Here is a 20140-nt window from a genome sequence, read left to right as displayed (position 1 = left end):
TATTGCACTGTGGTCTGACAGAGTATTTGATATAATTTCAGTTCTCTTAAATTTACTGAGGCTTGTTTTGTGGCTTTTACTGAGACTTGTCACATGGTCTATCTTGGAGAATGTTCCATGTGCTGATAAATAGAGTGCATATTCTGCAGTTGTTGGGTAGAATGTTCTGTAAATATCTAAGTCCATTTGTTCTAGGGTATAGTTTAAGTTCATTGTTTCTTGTTGATTTTCTTTCTTGATGACCTGTCTAGTGCTGTCAGTGGAGTATTGAAGTCCCCTAGTATTATTGTGTTGCTGTCTATCTCATTTCTTAGGTCTAGTAGTAATTGTTTTCTGAATTTGGGAGCTCCAGTGCTAAGTGCTAAGTGTATATATATTTAGGATTGTCATATTTTCCTGTTGGACTAGTTCTTTTATCATTATATAAGGTTCCTCTTTGTCTTTAACTGCTGTTTTTTAAAGTTTGTTTGCCTGATATGAGAATACCTACTCCTGCTCATTATCTGTGTCCATTTGCATGGAATATATTTTTATCACCCCTTTACCTTAAGTTTGAGTCTTTATTTGTCAGGTGAGTCTCTTGAAGACAACAGATATTAATTAGTGAGTTTTTATTGATTTTGCCATTCTGCGTCTTTTAAGTGGAACATTTAGGCCATTTTACATTCACCGTTACTACTGAGATGTGAGGGACTATTCTATACATTATACTATTAATTGCTGGAATATCTTGGTATTTTTTCACTGTTATTGTTTTATGTGTCCTGTGAGATTTATACTTTAAGGAGATTCTATTTTTGAGTATTTTGAGGTTTGTTTCACGATTTAGAGCTCCTTTTAGCAGTTCTTGTAGTGCTGGTTTCATAGTGGCAAATTCCCTTAGCATTTGTTTGTCTAAAAAAGACTATATTTCCTTGATTTATGAAGCTTAGTTTCACTGGATACAAAATTATTAGCTGTTTTGTTTAAGGAGGGTAAAGATAAGACCCCAATTCCCTGTGGCTTGTAGGGTTTCTAGTACAAAATCTGCTTTTACTCTCATAAATTTTCCTTTATAGGTTACCTGGTACTTTTGCTTCACAACTCTTATTTCCTTTGTATCGAGTATAGGTAACCTAATGAGTATGTGCCTAGGTGATGATCTTTTTGTGATGAATTTCCCAGGTGTTCTTTGAGCTTCTTGTATATGGCTGTTGAGATCTCTAGCAAGGCCAGGGAAGTTTTCCTTGATTATTTCCTCAAATATGTTTTCCAAACTTTTAGATTTCTCTCCTTCTTTGGGAACACAAATTATTCCTCTGTTTTGTCATATAACATAATCCCAATCTTCTTGGAGAATGTTCACTTTAAAAAACAATTTTGCTCTTTGTCTTTGTCAGATTGGGCTAATTTGATACACTTGTCTCCAATCTCTGGCATTGTTTCTTCTACTTGTTTGATTCTATTGCTGAGACTTTCCAGTGCATTTTGCAATTTTCTAAATGTGTCCTTCATTTCTAGAAGTTGTGACTGTTTTTATCCTTTCTATTTTATGTATGTGTGTATTTATTTATTTATCATTTTAGATGGAGTCTTGCTCTGTTGCCCAGACTGGAGTGCATTGGCATGATCTCAGCTCACTGTAACTTCTGCCTTCCAGGTTCAAGTGATTTTCCTGCCTCAGACCCCTGAGTAGCTGAAATTGAAGGCACCTGCCACTATGCCAAACTAATTTTTGTGTTTTTACTACAGACACAGTTTTGCCGTGGCCAAGCTGGTCTTAAATTCTTGATCTCAGGTGATCCTCCGCTTTGGCCTCCCAAAGTGCTGGGATTACAGGCATAAGCCACCATGCCTAGCCTGTAATTGCTTTTTATTTATGCTATCCATTTCACTGAAGAATTTTCCATTCACATTCTGCATAATTTATATATTTATTTATTTTATTTCTTTAAGTTTGACTTAACCTTTCTCTGGAACCTCTTTGATTGGCTTAATAGTCTGAATTGGCTTAATAAGTCTGAATTCTTTTTCTGGCAATGCAGACATATCAATTTGGTTTGGATCCATTGCTGGTGAGCTAGTGTGATCTTTTGGGATTGCTAAAAAACCTCATTTTGTCATACTACCAGCATTGCTTTTCTGGTTCCTTTTCATTTGGGTAGACTATGCCAGAGGAAAGATCCAGAACTCAAGGGCTACTGTTCACATTCATTTGTCCTATGGGGGTGCTCCCTTAATGGGGTGCTCCCTTAAAGTGGTGCTCCCTTAATGTGGTGCTCTCCCCTTTCACCTAGTGTTAGGGCTTCCTGAGAGCCAAACTGCAGTGACTGCTATTTCTTTTCTGGATCTAGCCACCCAGCAGAGATACTAGGGTGGGGAGTGTCTGCAGTGAGTCCTGTGATGTGATCCATCTTCAGGTCTCTCAACCATGGATACTACCACTTACCCTCCTGGAGGTGGCAGGGGAGTGAAGTATGCTCTGTGAGAGTTGTTGGTTGTATTTTTGTTTGGTGCACTGTTTTTTGTGTTAGTTGGTCTCCAGCTAAGAGGTGGCACATTCAAGAGCCCATCAACTTTGTTTGTATAGGGAGGATACAACTTTGCCTGAGGGTCAGGCAGTGGGCAGGGCCACAGACTTACCAAGAAATTATGACCTTTGTGTTTGGCTACCAGACCATGAAGAGAAAGACCATGAGGGGTGCGGGGTCAGGGTTAGGCATGTCTAAGCTCAGGCTCTCTTTGGGTGGGGCTTGCTGCAGCTGCTGTGGGGGATGGGGTATGGTTTTCAGACCAATGGAATTATGCTTCCAGGGGGATTACAGCTGTCTCTGCTTTGTCACATAGGCCACCAGGAAAGTTGGGGAAAGCTGGCAGCCACAGGTCTCCCCCTGTTCCCATGCAGCCTGCAGCCAGAAAGGCTGGACACACTCCCACTGTGCCAGCCTCAACGGAACCTAGTTTATTTCAAGGCAGCCAGTGAACAGGGCTGAGAACCTGCCCTAGGCCATGAGCCTTCCAGCTGAGAAAGCAAGCAGGCTCACAATTCCTTGGCTGTCCGTGGATTCTCTTTGCTTTCCTGTTATGTTCCTGTGGTAGTTCATAGAGCAGAAGTTCACGATAAGGATCTCCACACACTTCTCTGTCTATACGAGTGGGAGCAGCAAGTTACTTCTGGCTCCTATCTGTCATTTTTCCCCAATCTCAGTAAACTTATTTTGATTTGAGTCTTTTGAATTGGTTGAGTGATATAGCTTGGCATAAAATGTATTTGTTTACCACTTTGTCTTATTATTTTATAGTGTGACTAACAGACAGTAAGATGTATATTCTTTTTACATTTTTTATGCTGAATCTGAAATGCATATGAAATATTTTTAAAAATTAGCCTAAGAGAAAGCGTACAATTTTACAGAAGATAAATCCACTAAAAATATTAGCATTTATTGGAAGAAAACTTTCTGGTTGCTTAAAAATCTTTCTTATTTCTAAAAAAGTAAATAACCAAATAATTACAGACATAAAGAAATACAAAAAACTTACCGTTCCACACAGTCAGAAAGCCTGGAGCAATGGTTAGAAGCTGGGGCATCATGACCCCCTACAACATATAAGAATCCATTGTATGTGGCAACTCCCACACCTCCACGTCTTTTGGACATTGGAGCACACAAACTCCACTTGTTAGTGTGTGGGTCAAAGTATTCCATTGATTTGAGGCAAGAACTTCCGTCACGTCCACCAATAGCATATAATCTAGATAAAAAGACAGATCTGTGTGTATGTATATGTATGTGTATACATATACACACAAAATGCATGCATAGAATGAGAGTGACAGAATTTTGCACAAAGCTTTTCAAGTTTCTGGAGAGTCAGACTCTATATTCTACTCCTACACTATTTTGCAGTCAATAGCAGAAGTTTGTGAAAAGATCATTAGCTGAGTATACCTGTTAAAATCTATCCCAACCTAAATCTTTCTTTTTCACTATCTTTATCACAGTCACTTTAAAATAATTGAATAAAAGATTCCATGGGACATGAGGCACAGTTAAAGGAGGGAAATATCAAAGGGATTGGTAGGATAGTTCCAAAGACCAACTCCAACAACTTTACAATTTTAACAGGGTTCAACTGCCTAGGAGTGGAATCTGTTGTTTTTATGTATGATTTTATATTTGCATTAACAGTTATCACTTAGAAGATATTAACTTAATAAACAATTAAGGAAAAAAGATAGAACCTAGAAACTATATTTTTTCCCTAGGAAGTGATATTGGTTATGACATTTCTCCCATACACTTTAAAATGCCATTCTTTTGATAAGTAATATTTTAATATAATTTTTAAATTATAATGCATTAATAAAGAAGGCAGACATTTATTAATCCATATTCCTATAACTTCCCTTCATGCTGAGTTGTAAACAGTAGCAACTCAGCAAAGCAAAATTAAATGGGTCAAATTTCATGTTTTCATCCTGTTCTGTATTAGGTAGGAGATTATATAACTGAATTACCAGACATTATTCAGGTTAGGCCACAGATAGATTTAGGAGTACCTTAAACTGGATCTCCTCTTAATTATGGACATTTCCTATTTATTTCTGTTCAAGATTCTAAAAACAATATGTTGACATTTTGACTGAGACCATATCTATAATAATGTATTGGCTTCATGCATAGTCAATCTAAACACACAAGGCTGTCTCTGGTAATTGACCCAACCTATTGTCTGAAACTCGGCATGATTCATGACCCTGTTATATGCTGGTCATTGTCTCCAAAGTTCCCTTGTCAGAAAGCACATAATACCTGATAACAATTCAAGCTCTTTGAAACTTCTAACAATATCATGTTTTAATATAATATTTTGGATGTGTTAGGCAAATGACAGGAAGAAGTAAATATTCAGGAAGGGTGAGACTAGGTAGGATTCTATATTTAGGAACCCTGAACACTCAGGAGAGGGCTTGGTGAAAAAAATAAAAGAATCACCTTATTATAACCATAGACAGACCAAAGTTTTGATAAAAATAAATCATAATGTAAAAAAGTAGTAACTTTTTGAGGGTAAAATTAGAACTGGCTTGTCTACAAAGGTTTTCTCAAATTTAATGTGCACAGAAGTCATCTGATGACTCTGTTAAAATTAAGATTCTGATTCAGGACATCTGGGGGAGGGCTAGCATTTCTAAATACATCTCAGGAAAGGTGGATGCTGCTGGTCCCAGGACCACACCTTCATTAGCAAGGGCATAGAAAATATTTAATCAAGTGTTTACTTTAGACAAGTATTTTCAGTCCTAATGGAGAGTTCCAATGAAGACCTTTTATTATGGATAACAAATATATTCAGTTTATTCGGAATGCTAATTGATTGATGGATCATGTCACTAAAGTTCTGTACTATATGACCTGGAAGCAATGAGCATGTGCGTTTCAACTTACTCACTTGTGGTTTAATGCAACAACACCAACTGTGCTTCTAGGAGTTGACATACTGGCCACGTAATTCCACTGTCGTCCCTCAGGGTCCCATCTTTCTACAGTATTTAGATAGCTCCATCCATCATGACCACCTACAGCATACATTGGTCCTTCAAGCGTGGCTACACCTAAAGGATTAAAAGAATTTGTGGGTTCACCTAGGTATGCCACACACAATGGATATTGTTTCATTTTGCAAGCAATTAACTATTTATGTTTTTTTGTTTTGCCTATTAAACGATTTTGCATTCATATGAATAGTTTTATGCAAAGTATGACTCTGTTGTAAAGCTAAATATGGTTTTCTAACTTTTCTAACTTACAGTTTCAGTTACCATATCATAGAAGGGAATTATTGTTGTAACACTGAAGTCAAAAGGGGTAGTAGAATGCACCATTTCTATATATGTAATTTAAAAGCTGGATTTTTCTTGCAAAACTTCAATATTGTTTGTTGAATGTATCATGTAGATACAATATGATATTGATTCCTAGATAAACCTTAGAATTGCAGGCTGACTGTGGTAGGTCTTTATAACCTCTGATGTTTAATACAGGGATAAAAAGATTCCTGTGAGCTAACTTACTAGAAAGGCGTTTTTAATGTTTAGTTAGAAGTTTGTTCTGTCAGATATTATGAATAGCCCATTTCTGCTTCACATCTGCTTTGATAATTCACGTAATTGGTTTTTTCCCCACCTTCACTATCCCTATCAACCTCTCAGTGGTATATCGTCATCACCTCCCCTACCTATTTAGTAATACCAATTATATTGAAAAATAAGTTTGCTCTGATTTCTCTGTAGGACCATTCTAAGCTATGACTAGGAATTACCCTGACATAACTGAACTGAATAATTGTATAGTGTATTATTTGGCAGAGTCAATTTATCAGAATAATTGGGTCAAGCAATACTTGTCCTGGATCTGCCGATTTTTAGCTTTGTAAAAGTCAATTTAAAATAAAAAGTCAATTTTTCTGTTGTTCAGCTAACTCTTTTTTTTTTAAGCAACCAGAAAGTTTTCTTCCAATAAATGCTAATCTTTTTAGTGGATTTATCTTCTGTAAAATTGTACACTTTCTCTTAGGCTAATTTTTAAAAATATTTCATATGCATTTCAGATTCAGCATAAAAAATGTAAAAAGAATATACATCTTATTGTCTGTTAATCACACTATAAAATAATAAGACAACGTGGTAAACAAATACATTTTGCAAAAATATGAAGCTTAGTATAAAGAAAGAGGTATCCTGACAAATATTCAGGAGAATCAAAGTTTTCCACTGTGGACACATCATTCATCTAACTAGAAACACTATCCCCCTCAATCGTCAACTACTTTCCTCCCTAAATTGAGCTTAGAAGAAAACTTCTTGCTGTAGTTGTAGATTATTTAACAATAAATCCCTTTGAAAAGTTGTTATCCTTTTTAGAATGAAACCCCTTTGAAATACTGGTGGAAGGGAATCAGGAATAACCTGCAACAACAGAAGTTCCACAGGCTTTTATCATTTCCTTAAGTTTTTTAGCATTTTGGAGACATTTTCACTAAGGGTTTGGCTAAATTCCAATAACGTGCAGCTAGATGTAATTTTTGACATTCTTAAAAAATACATAATCTTAAACTCTTACCTAAGCCGTGCCGATGTGTTGACATGGGAGGCATCACGGTCCAGATTTTGCCAACTGGATTAAAACATTCAACTGTATTCAAAGTTTTTAAACCGTCTCTTCCTCCCACTACATAGAGCTTATTATCAATAACTGCAACTCCAAATTGAAGCCTACGGCCACTCATGGTGCCAATATGTAGCCAACTGTTGGTCCTGAGGTCATATTTTTCAATTGTAGTAGTACCTGTCAAAGGGATATTGAACAATGGTAAAATCTACTTTTATTAAAATTTTGAATTGATATTGTTCACATTATAATTATGAACCCATAACTTACAGCACAGTATCAGTGATTACAATTCAAATTAAGTAAGTAGCCCAGGTGATTCTACAACCTGGGAGATAAGGCAAAGGATAATCTTTTACTACTTCTGGATCCAAATGGAAGAGTCAGAATAAAATGTTTTATTTAATATGTTTGGATTATATCCTTATAATGCTGGCTTTCGCTATACTATTCTACTGGTAGTAGCCACACAAGTGTCAAGTGACATAATTTACAACAAAATACCTAGGATTCTATTACAGAATGTTCGCACATCTGTTAAAGATTTAATTACTTATGACCATTCAATATATTAATTTATGCTTTTTAAATGTTTCTGTTTGTGTGTGTGTGTGTGTGTGTGTGTGTGTGTGTGTGTGTGTGCGTGTTTATTTAAAAGACATGTAATGAAAATGAAAGGACCAGGAATGAAAATTCTTTTTAAATGAGCCTTTAGCTGGCTGTGGCAGTGTGCACCTGTAGTCCCAGGTACTTGGGAGGCTGACGTGGGAGGATCACTTCAGCCCAGGAGTTGGAGGCTGCAGTGAGCCAAGATTGTGCCACTGTACTCCAGCCTGGGTGATAGAGTGAGACATTGTCTCAAAATAAATAAATAAATAAATAAATGAATAAATAACATTTTATAAATGTTAAATGGGCCTTTGGTGTTGATTCACACAATGTTCCATGATGATACAAGAGGTAGAAAGAAATTATTTAGGCAGATAGTGAGGGCAAAAGAGTCCTTGGTGGAATTGCCTTTCTAACAAAAAGCAGAGTCCCAAATAATTTATTTTGTAACAAAGAGCAGCCTGAAAAATTGAGCTACAGACATAGATAAGCAAGCTGGAAGCTTGCCCAGAGGAATGCCAGAAGCCGTGCCCATAGGAAAGGGCTACCTTTGGTCCAGGCATTTCCAACATGTAGGCTCCATCTTCCCTTTTTTTGTTACCATGTGTACAGTAAGAAAGAAATGGCCAACATGCCCAGCATAGGCAGAGAACCCACCTGCATAATAAACGATTGGTATGGAGGCAGCAAGAGATTCATGCCCTATGCAAATGGCACACCTATTCCTAACCGGTCTTTTGCACCCTGTGTAGATGAGACACCACCTCCTCATCAGCTCATCTATAACCCACCCTGCATTTCATCAGAGATCTGCAAACCCATTTTTCTAGGACACCTATCTGTAGCAGAGAACTATTCTCTTTCTTTTGCCTACCAATGTTTGCTCTAAATCTCACTCTTTGTGTATCCATGTCTTTGATTTCCATGGTCATGAGACAAAGAACCTCAGGTGTTACCCCAGGCAATGAACCCACTTCAGTGGCACAATATATTAGAGTTGAGAATATAAAATTATAAGGTATTACTTTCTTTAAGTGTTAATAAAATTTTATTTTCTGTTCAATTACTAATATACAAAGTTTACTGTCACAGTATGCTGTCACTATTGACAAATTATCACTACTGTCATAATAAATTGTCACTTCAGCAGGCAATGCTTCTTACCATTCATTCATAATAGCTGTTGCTATTTTTTAGGAAAAGCTAATTTTGTACAACTGGGAAACTTCTGAATAATAACCAGGGTGGAAAATGATAGAAATATTATTTACGTCTATAGTGTATCTACTATAGTTTGTGGCAGGGTTAAGAAACTTCATCCCAATTACACAAAGTCAACCATAGTAATAAGCAAAAACACTTTCCAGTTGTTCCTTTGTTGGGATATTTGTGAAGAAAATGCAATCCATTAGTTATAATGAAGATGTAGTTAACATTTGAAACATACACACTGGCAGTTTTAGGGCAATGGTATGGGGTCATATCCTGTCAAAATTTAAGCAGAGTGTATATTAAATATATAGCTGCTCCTTGATTAGACTGAATTAGCGGAAACAGTGCTTCCTTCCTTTAAGTTTAAATATTTTCTGGTGACTAGTACACTGTAAGTATGTGTGTTCCAGGATTTTGGATTTTCTCATACAAACTTGCAAATACACAGGTACTCATTTACTCTTTCTCTTTAATTACTGCCTCTTTTACTGATAACATGGATGTGACTGAATGATGATTTATAGGTTAGTAATTGCTCTACTGACTATATTTACTGCTAAGAGGCCAAATTATAACACCTCTCAAAATATCTTTTCTACACTAAATATCTTTCAATGATAATATAAAACTGAAATAAGTACAAAATCATATCTACTTTATTTTATGTTTAATCAGTCAATTTTCTCTGAATGCTTTCCACTTCTTTCCATTTCTTCATCCCAGTCTTCCTAAATCTGTATTCTTATCTTCTTGTTCTAACTTTTATTTCTCTTTATATTAGTGGAATTTACCAAAGACCCAATTTAGATTAGGAAATAAAAGCTAGTCTACACTCATTGTTATGATTATGAAGATATAAATGCAGAGGTAATCAGAAAATCGTGCAAATCTACATTAATCAGCTGTATATAGAAGAATTACACTGAGAGATGTATGTGTGTGATTCGTGCCTGGCTAAACTTTTCAAGGCATTAGATTCAATATAGAAGATAAAATGATTCCGTAACTTTTGACTGCAACATGAGCATTTGTGACTAGTAGTTCTACATACTGAATTCTGAAGACTTTGCCAGCCCCTTTGTTCAACCCCACCAATCCTTCAACTAATTGAAATGTAAATTCCCTAGCTGCTTTATTATGACAGGTCTATAATAGGTGGAAAAATATAATTTTTTCCATTTTTTTACTATCTTTTCCTTTAATTTTTTTCTGTATAAATTTTGCCCCAGAGTGTATGACATACTGTTTCTCAATTCATTTCTAAGCTCTTATCCAATCTTTGTTTATAATCTATTCAAGAGTGAAAAAATCCTTCAAATTTATCAGTGTTGCTGAGAACACTGTAGCTCCTGCAGTAGTGAGTATATCTGATATAATGATTTCCTCCATTTACTTTACAAATGTTCTAAAAGTGACAATATTAGCCTTTACTTTGTTTCCTGCCATACTCTTTATTCAGAATTTACTTTTTAAATAAATAAAAATTTACAAAATACCATATATGTACAAGACATCCAAAGTTTACTAATTGACCATTTAACAATTTTGACTCTGTAATAATATTTAGAACTTTCTGATGATTCTTTCAAATACATTGTAGAAAGTATAGTTAGCCCTAGCCGTTTGTGTGATATCTATATTTAACAGCAATTCTGAGTTTCTTATATAAATCAGAGAGAGGAAATTAGAGGCTAAGGAAACACTGTATTTCCTAAACATCAAAGTATCGAAGTTAAATTTTTAAATTTTTAAAATTTCAATAGTGTTGAGGGTACAGGCAGTTTTAGGTTACCTGGATAATTTCAGAGAATATAGTGCACCCATCACCCAAACAGTGTATACTGTACTCAACATGTGGTCAAAAACATTTTTTAAAAAACAACTGAAACAACACACTATAAGAAAATATACACGTATAGAAATTAATGTTTATACTTCTTTGAAAGTATGTAAAGTAGTACATTTTCAATGTAATACTGCTTTATACAGATAAATGCTACTCATTTAATGTTTTTGTTATACTTCTTAGGTTTTCTTTCTTTCTTTTTCTCTTTTTCCTTTTTTTGTTACTACGTGTTTACCCTGGTTTTCCAATAGATTCAAAAACACCCAGAGTTTTGTTGTTGTTCCTTTGTCTATAATAGTGGCAGTGTAGAAAAAGGAACATCGTGGCTGGGCTAGGCAGATCACGAGGTCAGGAGTTTGCGACCAGCCTGTCCAATATGGTAAAACCCCATCTCTACTAAAAAATACAAAAATTAGCTGGACATGGTGGCACGTGCCTGTAGTCCCAGCTACTTGCATGGCTGAGGCAGGAGAATCGCTTGAACCCGGAAGGCGGAGGTTGCAGTGAGCTGAGATCATGCCACTGCACTCCAGCCTGGGCAACAGAATGAAACTCTGTCTTTAAAAAAAAAAAAAAAGAAAGAAAAAAAAAGAAAGAGAGAGAAAAGGAACATTGTATTTGAATAAAAATTTCATCTTCAGCCTTTCTTGACTGTCCTTGTGTTGGATAGGGGTTACATTATCGTAACAATATTGTGAGGATTTGAAACAATCTTTGCAAAATGCCAATCAAAGATTAAGTAATCAAAAATGGAAGGCTTTATTATTCTTCTAATGGTCTGCAATGTCCCATGAGCCTTTTTAATATCTACATATACTAGGAACTCAAAGTGTCTCCCATACCCTCATTTACTTCTATACCAAACTCTGGTAATAGAGTCCGGAGATTATAGGTTCATTTTTCCCCCATTTTTAGAAACTGATACAGGGTTATAGATATTTATAACCATTTGTTGTAACACATTTCTTTATTGTAACAATAATTTAACCAAGATTATCCTGAAAAAAATACCAAAAATAAAAACCACAAAAACCAAACACAAAATTTTCCGTTTTCTCACAATGCAAATTAGTCTTTCTGCAAAGTCAGAAATGAAAGATAACTGCACTTGCATTTTTATTTAGTACTCTTCTAATTTAAATACCAAACAAGAAATCTTCTAACACGCTATTAATATTCATTTTATTCAACAAAATGCAATAAAACCTCAAGTTGCCAGACTGGAAATTAATTCTAGGATTTCATTGTCTTATAAAACCTATCTTGTGACATTATTGTTACAAAATACAAAAACTTTGTTATTTGTTATTTTCTGAAGAACATTAGTTCTTGAAGTAACCCTACAAATTTGCAAATAATTGCATTTGCAATCTCTTCTTTTATGGGCTTATGATTAATAAGCATAGTTACTATATACAGTCTTCCAATTTTGGGTTACATATATCAAAGAAAATAATATGATTCCAGTACCACTTCAAACCACATTTTAAAAGTATTTCTTTCTGTCCCCTTTCCTTTCCTCATTTCCCACCACCCCACAGTTTTGGGAAGATGTATCAAGATGTAGCTCCAAGATAAACTTCACATCTTTGGAATGTTTCCTTTCCTCCACTCCTTTCTAATCCCATTCTATGCTCCCATGCCTTTTCCACATTTGTTTACCTAGATGCTTGATAAATACACACCATATTCACTAATCTGATCAGATATTTCCTTAGAAGCTTCAGGGGCTGGATGCTGTTACAGACCAGGCACTTCTGGCTACGATGGCACCATTCCTTTCACCAGATGGAACAATAAATAATTCAGGACAAGCCATTGAAGTGGGTCACAACACCTGACACTTCCTCCACACCCTGCCTATTCTGCATTCCACACACTCTCTTTAAAATCCCCACATGCCTTCTACAAATGGAAGAGTAGAAATTTTTGGAAAGAATTCCCCCTCCCCTCCCCCCCCCCCCCCGTTACTAGCATGGAAAAGAAAATCTTGTTCTCTTTTTATCACACCTCACTCTTGTTATTATGGCTTCTTTCTACAAGTGGCCAGCAGCCAGACTTTTTGCCAGTTACAGTCTCTTTCCTTTCTGGTAAACATGTGAAAGGAAAATAAGTCTTGGGACCCCCAAATCACTAAGCCAAAAGAAAAAGTTGAGCTGAGGACTGCGTCAGGCATACCTTTCCCCGCTTTTTATTCCCAAATAAGACAAATAACAGAGTATTTTTTAGAAAAAGCTACACATCTCCTTCACAATTTGCCCACAAGGAAATTCCTTGTGGGCCTCCAGATCCTTACTCTGTAACAGTTATGTTGAGTTTCACCCTGGCAATGTAAATTGATAGCTTATTTTTGTAGGTGCAGGACAAAGGAATGACAGAAATCAATGTCATCCCTCTCTTCACCTGAGACAAATGCATATCTGATAGCTTCCTCAGCTTTATTGTTTATGAAAAAAAATATAGATTCTCTAAGCCAGACTAAAGCATAAGTGACTGTTTCTGTACCTCCCTCACGTGTAAATTGTGTATTCAGTGAAAAGCTAATCAGATACTCAAAAGAATGCAACTATTTGTCTCTTATCTACTTATGACCTAGGAGCCCCCCAACTTTGAGTTGTCTCATGCTTCTGGACAGAACCAATGTACATCTTATACACATTGATTGATGTCTGATCTCCCTAAAATGTACAAAACCAATCTGTGCCCTGGCCCCCTGGGGTTAAGAATGGGTGAATCCTGAACCTTAGCAAAATAAACTTTATAAATTAATTGAGACCTGTCTCACATTCTTTTGGGTTCACAAACATTAAGTAAGTTTTCCTTGAAAGGATATAATATGGCAATGTATTGCTTCTGTAAAGTAAAAGTGCCTATTAAGAATTCAACACTAATTGAAAGGTTATGTCTCATAAGGTAAGAAAATGAGGTCACAAAATCATATAAAGCACCCTATTTATGAAGATTAGCTTTAGGGGAACTCATTTAACATGGCTTTAATATCACCCTTATAATTTGGAGGCTATTGAGAATGTACCTTTTTTGAATAAAGACACTGTAAGTTATTTTTACCTTTCATAGCATCCATGCCTCCTACAGCATAAAGTGCCCCCACAGTTGATTTTCTAGGCTTTGTCCGAGGGCTTTGCATCATGGATCTTCTCTCAGGTAAAAGATGATACTTCATAGCTTCCATCAGGAGCTTCTGACACTCAAGATCACCAGTAAACATGGAACTGGTTTCAAGATCTGCCAGTAACTGAAAAGTAGTGATATATGGCATATGAATGGAGAGTTCACCATTAGAAAGAAGATATTTGTACTTATATAACTTTGGAGCCTGGGTGCAGTTGTGCACACCTGTAATTCCAGCACTTTGGGAGGCCGAGGTGTGTAGAACGCTGGAGCTCAGGAGTTTGAGACCAGCCTGGGAAACATGGTGAAACCTTGTCTCTTTAAAAAAATACAAAAATTAGCCAGATGTGGTTGCATGTGCCTGTAATCCCAGCTACTCGTAGGCTGAGGTGGTTTGATCGCTTGAGCCTGGGAGATCGAGGTAGAGAAAACTTGAGCTAACTGAAACGTAGAAGTTTGATTATTTAATGTTTTGGGTTGTTTAGTAAGATTTTTATTTTTACTTATCATGTAAAATAACTAAAAATCTGCTAGTAGTAGCTAATGATCTTTGCAAATCTATTTAATTGACACATTATTCATCTTTTGAATATGTACACATATAATCTAAAGGAGCAAAAGTAAAAAAGCACTCATAGAAATTATTGCTGAAAGCAGCCAAAGAGAATGGCTATGTCTGCACAAGTAAGAATCTTGTCTGTTGCATGCAGCTAACACAAGTAGCAATCTTTTTGGTGGATTTAGAGTAGTTGTGTTGGTAGTGGTGGCCCTGCCAACATGCTCAGTTAAAATAATAACAGACATGGTGGATGGTACATTTATCATCTGATCACTTCTCTAGAGTATTCTGAAAGCAAGTGCTTTTTAACTATGTTGAGGTACACGACTTAGTAACTAGCCAGCATATTAACAAAAATAGATGATGAATTCTTTTTAACTATCATTACCCGGCAGACAATGACCTTATCTAACACTGATAAAAGTGAGGTAAAGTATTTTTCATGAGATGAGTTGGAGAGAAGTCAACAGTATATTTCAGAATGTTGTCAAGAGTCATCTTAGTTTGGTTCCCTTGGAGTTTTGGGTCTACACTATCATGGGGCATTGAGAGGATTAGTGAGCACATTGCTGGAATAGAAGAGGTAATCTTATGACATTAAACTTCTCTGAATTTTCCTGCTGTTCATGAGTTAATTCCAGTTCTGTTCACAATCCACCTGTAATAGCTGATGGATCTTTATTTTGGCATGCCTCATGAGATCCCAGGAATTGCTTAATGCATATGTTTTCAGAAATAGGTCTAAAAACCAGGCTATGCATTTTTTCCCAAAAATACTCTGGAGATTCATCACCATCCTTTATATATTTCATTTCTAAAATATTTGTAAGGTCGCTTTTTAAATTATTTTGGAAAGCCTTTATTTGCATGACATTGCCTATCACCACCATCATCAGAAAAATTTCACACAGTCCATATTCTAGGTCTAAGACATACTCAGAGGTGGGCTACCATGGTACTACTTGTGCATTTGGGCAAGAAATTTCCCTCCGTTCCAATAAAGTAAGAAGAGTTCAAACTAAGAAGTTCTCTCTGCGGAAAGTGTCTCATAGACTTAAGGCTCTGTAAAGATAACAGCCTCTGATTCCTTACACCAGTGCATCTCAATTTTCTATGCCTAAAATCACGTGGAGAAATTGTTGATACACAGATTCCTCACCCTGTTTCCCTGAAACTGGTTCACTCGGTCTGGAGTGGGGCATGAGAAATTGTGTTTTTAATAAGCTCACAGGTGCAGGGACATTTTCAAAGGCAGTCTTTGAGAATCTCATAAATCAAACAGTCTTTCTTGAGAATAATACACATAAATGTACACATTCACCCAAATGTAAAATTTCTTAGATTCTAAAGGTCATTTATCAATCCAAAAATTTAGAACCTTGGATCTAAAACTATATACATATATTTAACATTTCTGTTTTTGGTGTTACTATTGCCTTGCTCTTTGGACAAATTTGCTATAACCAGAAGGCTAATGGATGTTCTTTCACTGCATATGTAGAGATTCTTAAGAGTATGCATATAGTTCTATGGAATTTAATTAACAGCTAGTTCTATGGAATTTAATTAACAGCTAGATATTTTTAAAAATGTGGAAAAATCATTGGCAGATTAACAATCTATCTTTCAATATTAACATTTAATTAGTAACTTTGTTATAAAAGCAGATTCATGTTAATATTTTTGAAATTATTGATCCAGTAAATCTATGCAAGGTCACTGTTTTTAATTTGGATGATGTCTGAACCTATAGTCACAAATTCAATAGATATTACATGCATATGTGCAATATATCCATATGTATTATAAATTTTATTGATCAATTTTATACAGAGAAAAAATTGTGGTTATTACCAACAGTGAAATTATGTAATGAGACTGCAATACAAAATTCAGTATGAGGTGAGTTATCCCCGGGTCTTACCCAAAGGTGTTTGTTTTTAGAATCATCTTTGCTATAATCCTTCAGTTCAACATATATGGTGAAGATGCCTTTATAATTATGCTGTAGTGCATTCAAAGTATGATAGCATTCTTTTGATCATAGCAGATAATATTAATAGTTATTATTCAGGATCTGACTCCTAGACTCTCCTGTGGAAGGCTATTGTACTAATTATTAACATTTTGGCTAGAAGCTGTGCAGGTAAAAAAAAAAAAAAAAGGAGTTAGCCTAGTCATTTTCTCAGCGTTTTACAAATATTATATGGTGAAACCAAAACTAATGAGTATTCTGATGATTATGATTTAGCTGTAGCTTTTTTAGCCATGTTTTTTCTCTTTCTTTTATTTATGCCTCTAATTGATGGCTGAATATGTCCTTCTATGAAACAAATCTTGTACACTCAGATTTACCAGGAATAAAATTAGGCAAATAAGAAATGGATTAATGCCTAGTGATAGTTCAGTACTATATTTTCAATTACCTGGGTGTTTTTCCATACCTGTGGTGGGAGTAATGGCAGTCTGATGTAAGAAAGCAGCATCCCCAGTTCTCCTTGCCTATTCTGTACATCGTGCCCCACCCACTGCATTAGAGCATGAAAAATGGTCTCTTCATCAGGCACATTAATGTCATCACTGCACAGAAGTTTTGAAATTTCATTAGCTGGAAGCAGGAGGAATTCTTGGTTTTTTATTACCTCAATGAAGTGTTCCTAGAAAAGAAACGTCATTGACTAAAACTTTGCACTTTAGAAATTTCTTAACGGAATAAGCATATCAAGGCATTTCATGTTGTTAAACTTCAGAAAATGCCAGAGACACAGATGTATCCATTTATAAAATATAGGTGCTGTTGCTGCCAGTGACATGGAAAACAGGGAGCCTTCTGAAGCTGAGAGGCCAAATGCTTCCTTCCACTGGGAATTATTTATAGAACACACAAGGGAAGCTTTAACTGCTTCACAGCCCACATAGACAGAGTGTTGGGGCCAAAAGCAGTACTTTTTGCTCCCAGCTGCTGTTACGTGACAACAGCAGCTCATGACTTCAGAATTGACTGTCTAGTTCATCTTTAGCCAAAAGCCATGAGAAAAAGCTTGAAAGTTTTTAAGGTGGCACCTATCTTGAAAGCCTATGAGAGTTGACTCTGGCTATATATGTGAGGGAACAACAGACTCAATTCCTTGGGGATAAGAAAAAAATGATGAAAAACTCTTTCATTTATGAAAAAGTATGATCTTCAATTGACCAAGAGAAAAGTATTCTTTTGCAATTGGTAACAATCTATGGGTTCAGGACAATCTAAAAAGGATTCCTATAAACCGATTTCTTTAAAAAGAGTGAGGATGTGTTTGAAATTTATATATTATATCTCAATTATTCCTTCTGTCATTGTGTTGTATTTTGTCAAATATAAAATTTCAAATATCTGTTTCATTTTTAAATCAAAACAGCATCATTTCTTTTCTAATTTATAAATATTAAATGTTCTTTCTTTGACAACAGAATAATCATTTTTAAAATTTCTCATAGTGAAGATCTCAAGTTTTAAATGGAATAAAATACATTGCTAAAATGAAGATAAACATACCTACTTGAAATTTATGTTGCACAGTAAACAGATATTCTAGGAACAGTTTAAGATAGTTTCTGAATAATTGGGGTCTTTAAATAAATCAAATCACCACCTCAGCTTTACTTTTAGTTTAGTCATTGTGGAAGTGAATCAACCAAATAGGAAAGTTATCCTTACAGCAATCATCAGTGTTGATAGACCCATCAGAAAGCTCTGATGCTGTAAGTTTCAAACTGGCCTATTTAAACAAATAACCCTTTGTGATTAAGACAAACAATTGAGAGAGAACTGCTGTTGTTGCTGTAGCAGATGTCTCTGGGTGAAATCCCTCCCACTTATTCAAATAATGGTGATAGTAGTACCACTATTAATATATTTCACTTGTACAGCACTTCACACTTTACTGATTTCTTTCACAAGCATTAAGTCATCACCAGTGTGATCTTGTGAGAAAGTGGAATTAGTCTGATAAAAAAGCAGGTCATATGAGTTGTCTGATTCCCTATGGGGTAAGTGGAAAAGTCTGGATTCAAACATAAGTCTACTGCATTTTGTTTGATACTGAAACTGCTTTTCATAAGTGATATGATTTTTGTGAAAGAGTTTAGACAAATATAAAACTATAAAACTTAAGGTTATATACTACTGATATTGTATATAAACTCTGAAACTGCATTATTATTATGGACAACTGAATATCTCCTTCTCCTTTCTATGCACTCTCCATTAAAAAAAATATAAATATATATTTCCCTCTCTCTTCTTTTTCCGCTTTTTTCTGTATCATATATATATGTATTTATATATATATCACATATATATTTATATTAAAATAAATATATATATTTATATATTGAAATAAATATATATTTATGTAAACTATAAATACATAAATATACATATAAATATATAATATATAAATATAAATATATATCTATATTTAATATATATTTACATATATTTAATATATATAAATATATATGTAATTTAATATATATATTATATATATTTATACTTATATATATGATTTAATATCTATTTAATATATATATTAAACCATATATATTAAATATATATATTTAATATATATATTTAATATATATGATTTACATATATACACATATATAAATCATATATATATCACATATATATTTATATATAAATTAAATATATTTATATATATAAATTAAATATACATAGAGAGAGAGAGAGGAGGAGGAGGAGAAAGACAGATGCTATCTCAATGTGTAAGACCTATTTAATGGCCAACGCACATCATAGTAAAGACTGTCATATTTGATTATGCATTTGGCAAAGTTAAGAAGTGATTAAAAATCGTTTAAATGGTGGTCACATTTAGATTTGCTCAGAAACTAGATTTTCTGATAGAATTTGTTATGACTTCAGAATTGCTGCCTAATTAGATTATTGAAAATTGCTGGGCAATATAGTAGATTAGTCTAAATAAAAAAATAAGTGTATTTTTAAAGTATCTGTATATTTCATTGCAGTATACAGTACTGTATAGAAATAATTTGTTTCACTTAAAGACTAATTTTAAATTGTTTTATTTGGAAATTATTTTGCTCCTAATTTCAAGGTAAACACTTTATTCTATGCACGTTACAAGGGAGTCTTCTTTTGTGCCTTAGATTAACTATTCATTTTATAAAAATCTACACTTATATTGTTTTGAAATTTACCAAATGACTATCACATATTTGCTAATTGCTTAACTGATGCAGACACCTATCTATATGATTTAAATGGTTAATTTTATGTGTCAACTTGACTGGGGAATTGGGTGCCCAGATGTTTGGCCAAATAGCATTCTGAGTGTGTCTGTGATGATATTTCTGCATGAGGCCCATTCACATTCAGAAAGGCAATCTACTTTATTCAGTCTACCAATGCACATGATTACAATTGAATCTCTAAATTGTTTAATATTATTCTTAGACATTAAAATTATTTGCATTATTATGCTATCAATACAGTATTGTCAAAACATTGTTATAGCAAGACCTTTATATATTTTATTGAATTCACAATAGATGCTAACATAACTAAAGAAGAGAGATTAAGAGAGATAACAATATTACATTTTT

General features: G+C 34.6%; 1 protein-coding gene across 1 annotated transcript in view; it reads right to left on the bottom strand.

The window, feature by feature from the left end:
- KLHL4 (kelch like family member 4) overlaps positions 1–20140 on the bottom strand; it is a 157912-nt gene that overhangs the window by 28921 nt on the left and 108851 nt on the right. Inside the window, exons 5-9 of the mRNA XM_032258716.1 lie at positions 16957–17169; positions 13891–14077; positions 7107–7331; positions 5437–5599; positions 3523–3735 (exon numbers count right to left, since the gene is read on the bottom strand). Of these exons, the coding sequence (XP_032114607.1) occupies positions 3523–3735; positions 5437–5599; positions 7107–7331; positions 13891–14077; positions 16957–17169 (1001 nt within the window). The remainder of the gene's footprint in view (positions 1–3522; positions 3736–5436; positions 5600–7106; positions 7332–13890; positions 14078–16956; positions 17170–20140) is intronic.

Source organism: Sapajus apella, unplaced genomic scaffold (assembly GCF_009761245.1).
Source record: "Sapajus apella isolate SASKATOON/1434 unplaced genomic scaffold, GSC_monkey_1.0 scaffold104, whole genome shotgun sequence".
Classification (NCBI taxonomy): domain Eukaryota; kingdom Metazoa; phylum Chordata; class Mammalia; order Primates; family Cebidae; genus Sapajus; species Sapajus apella.
This window is presented reverse-complemented; position numbering and strand designations above follow the sequence as displayed.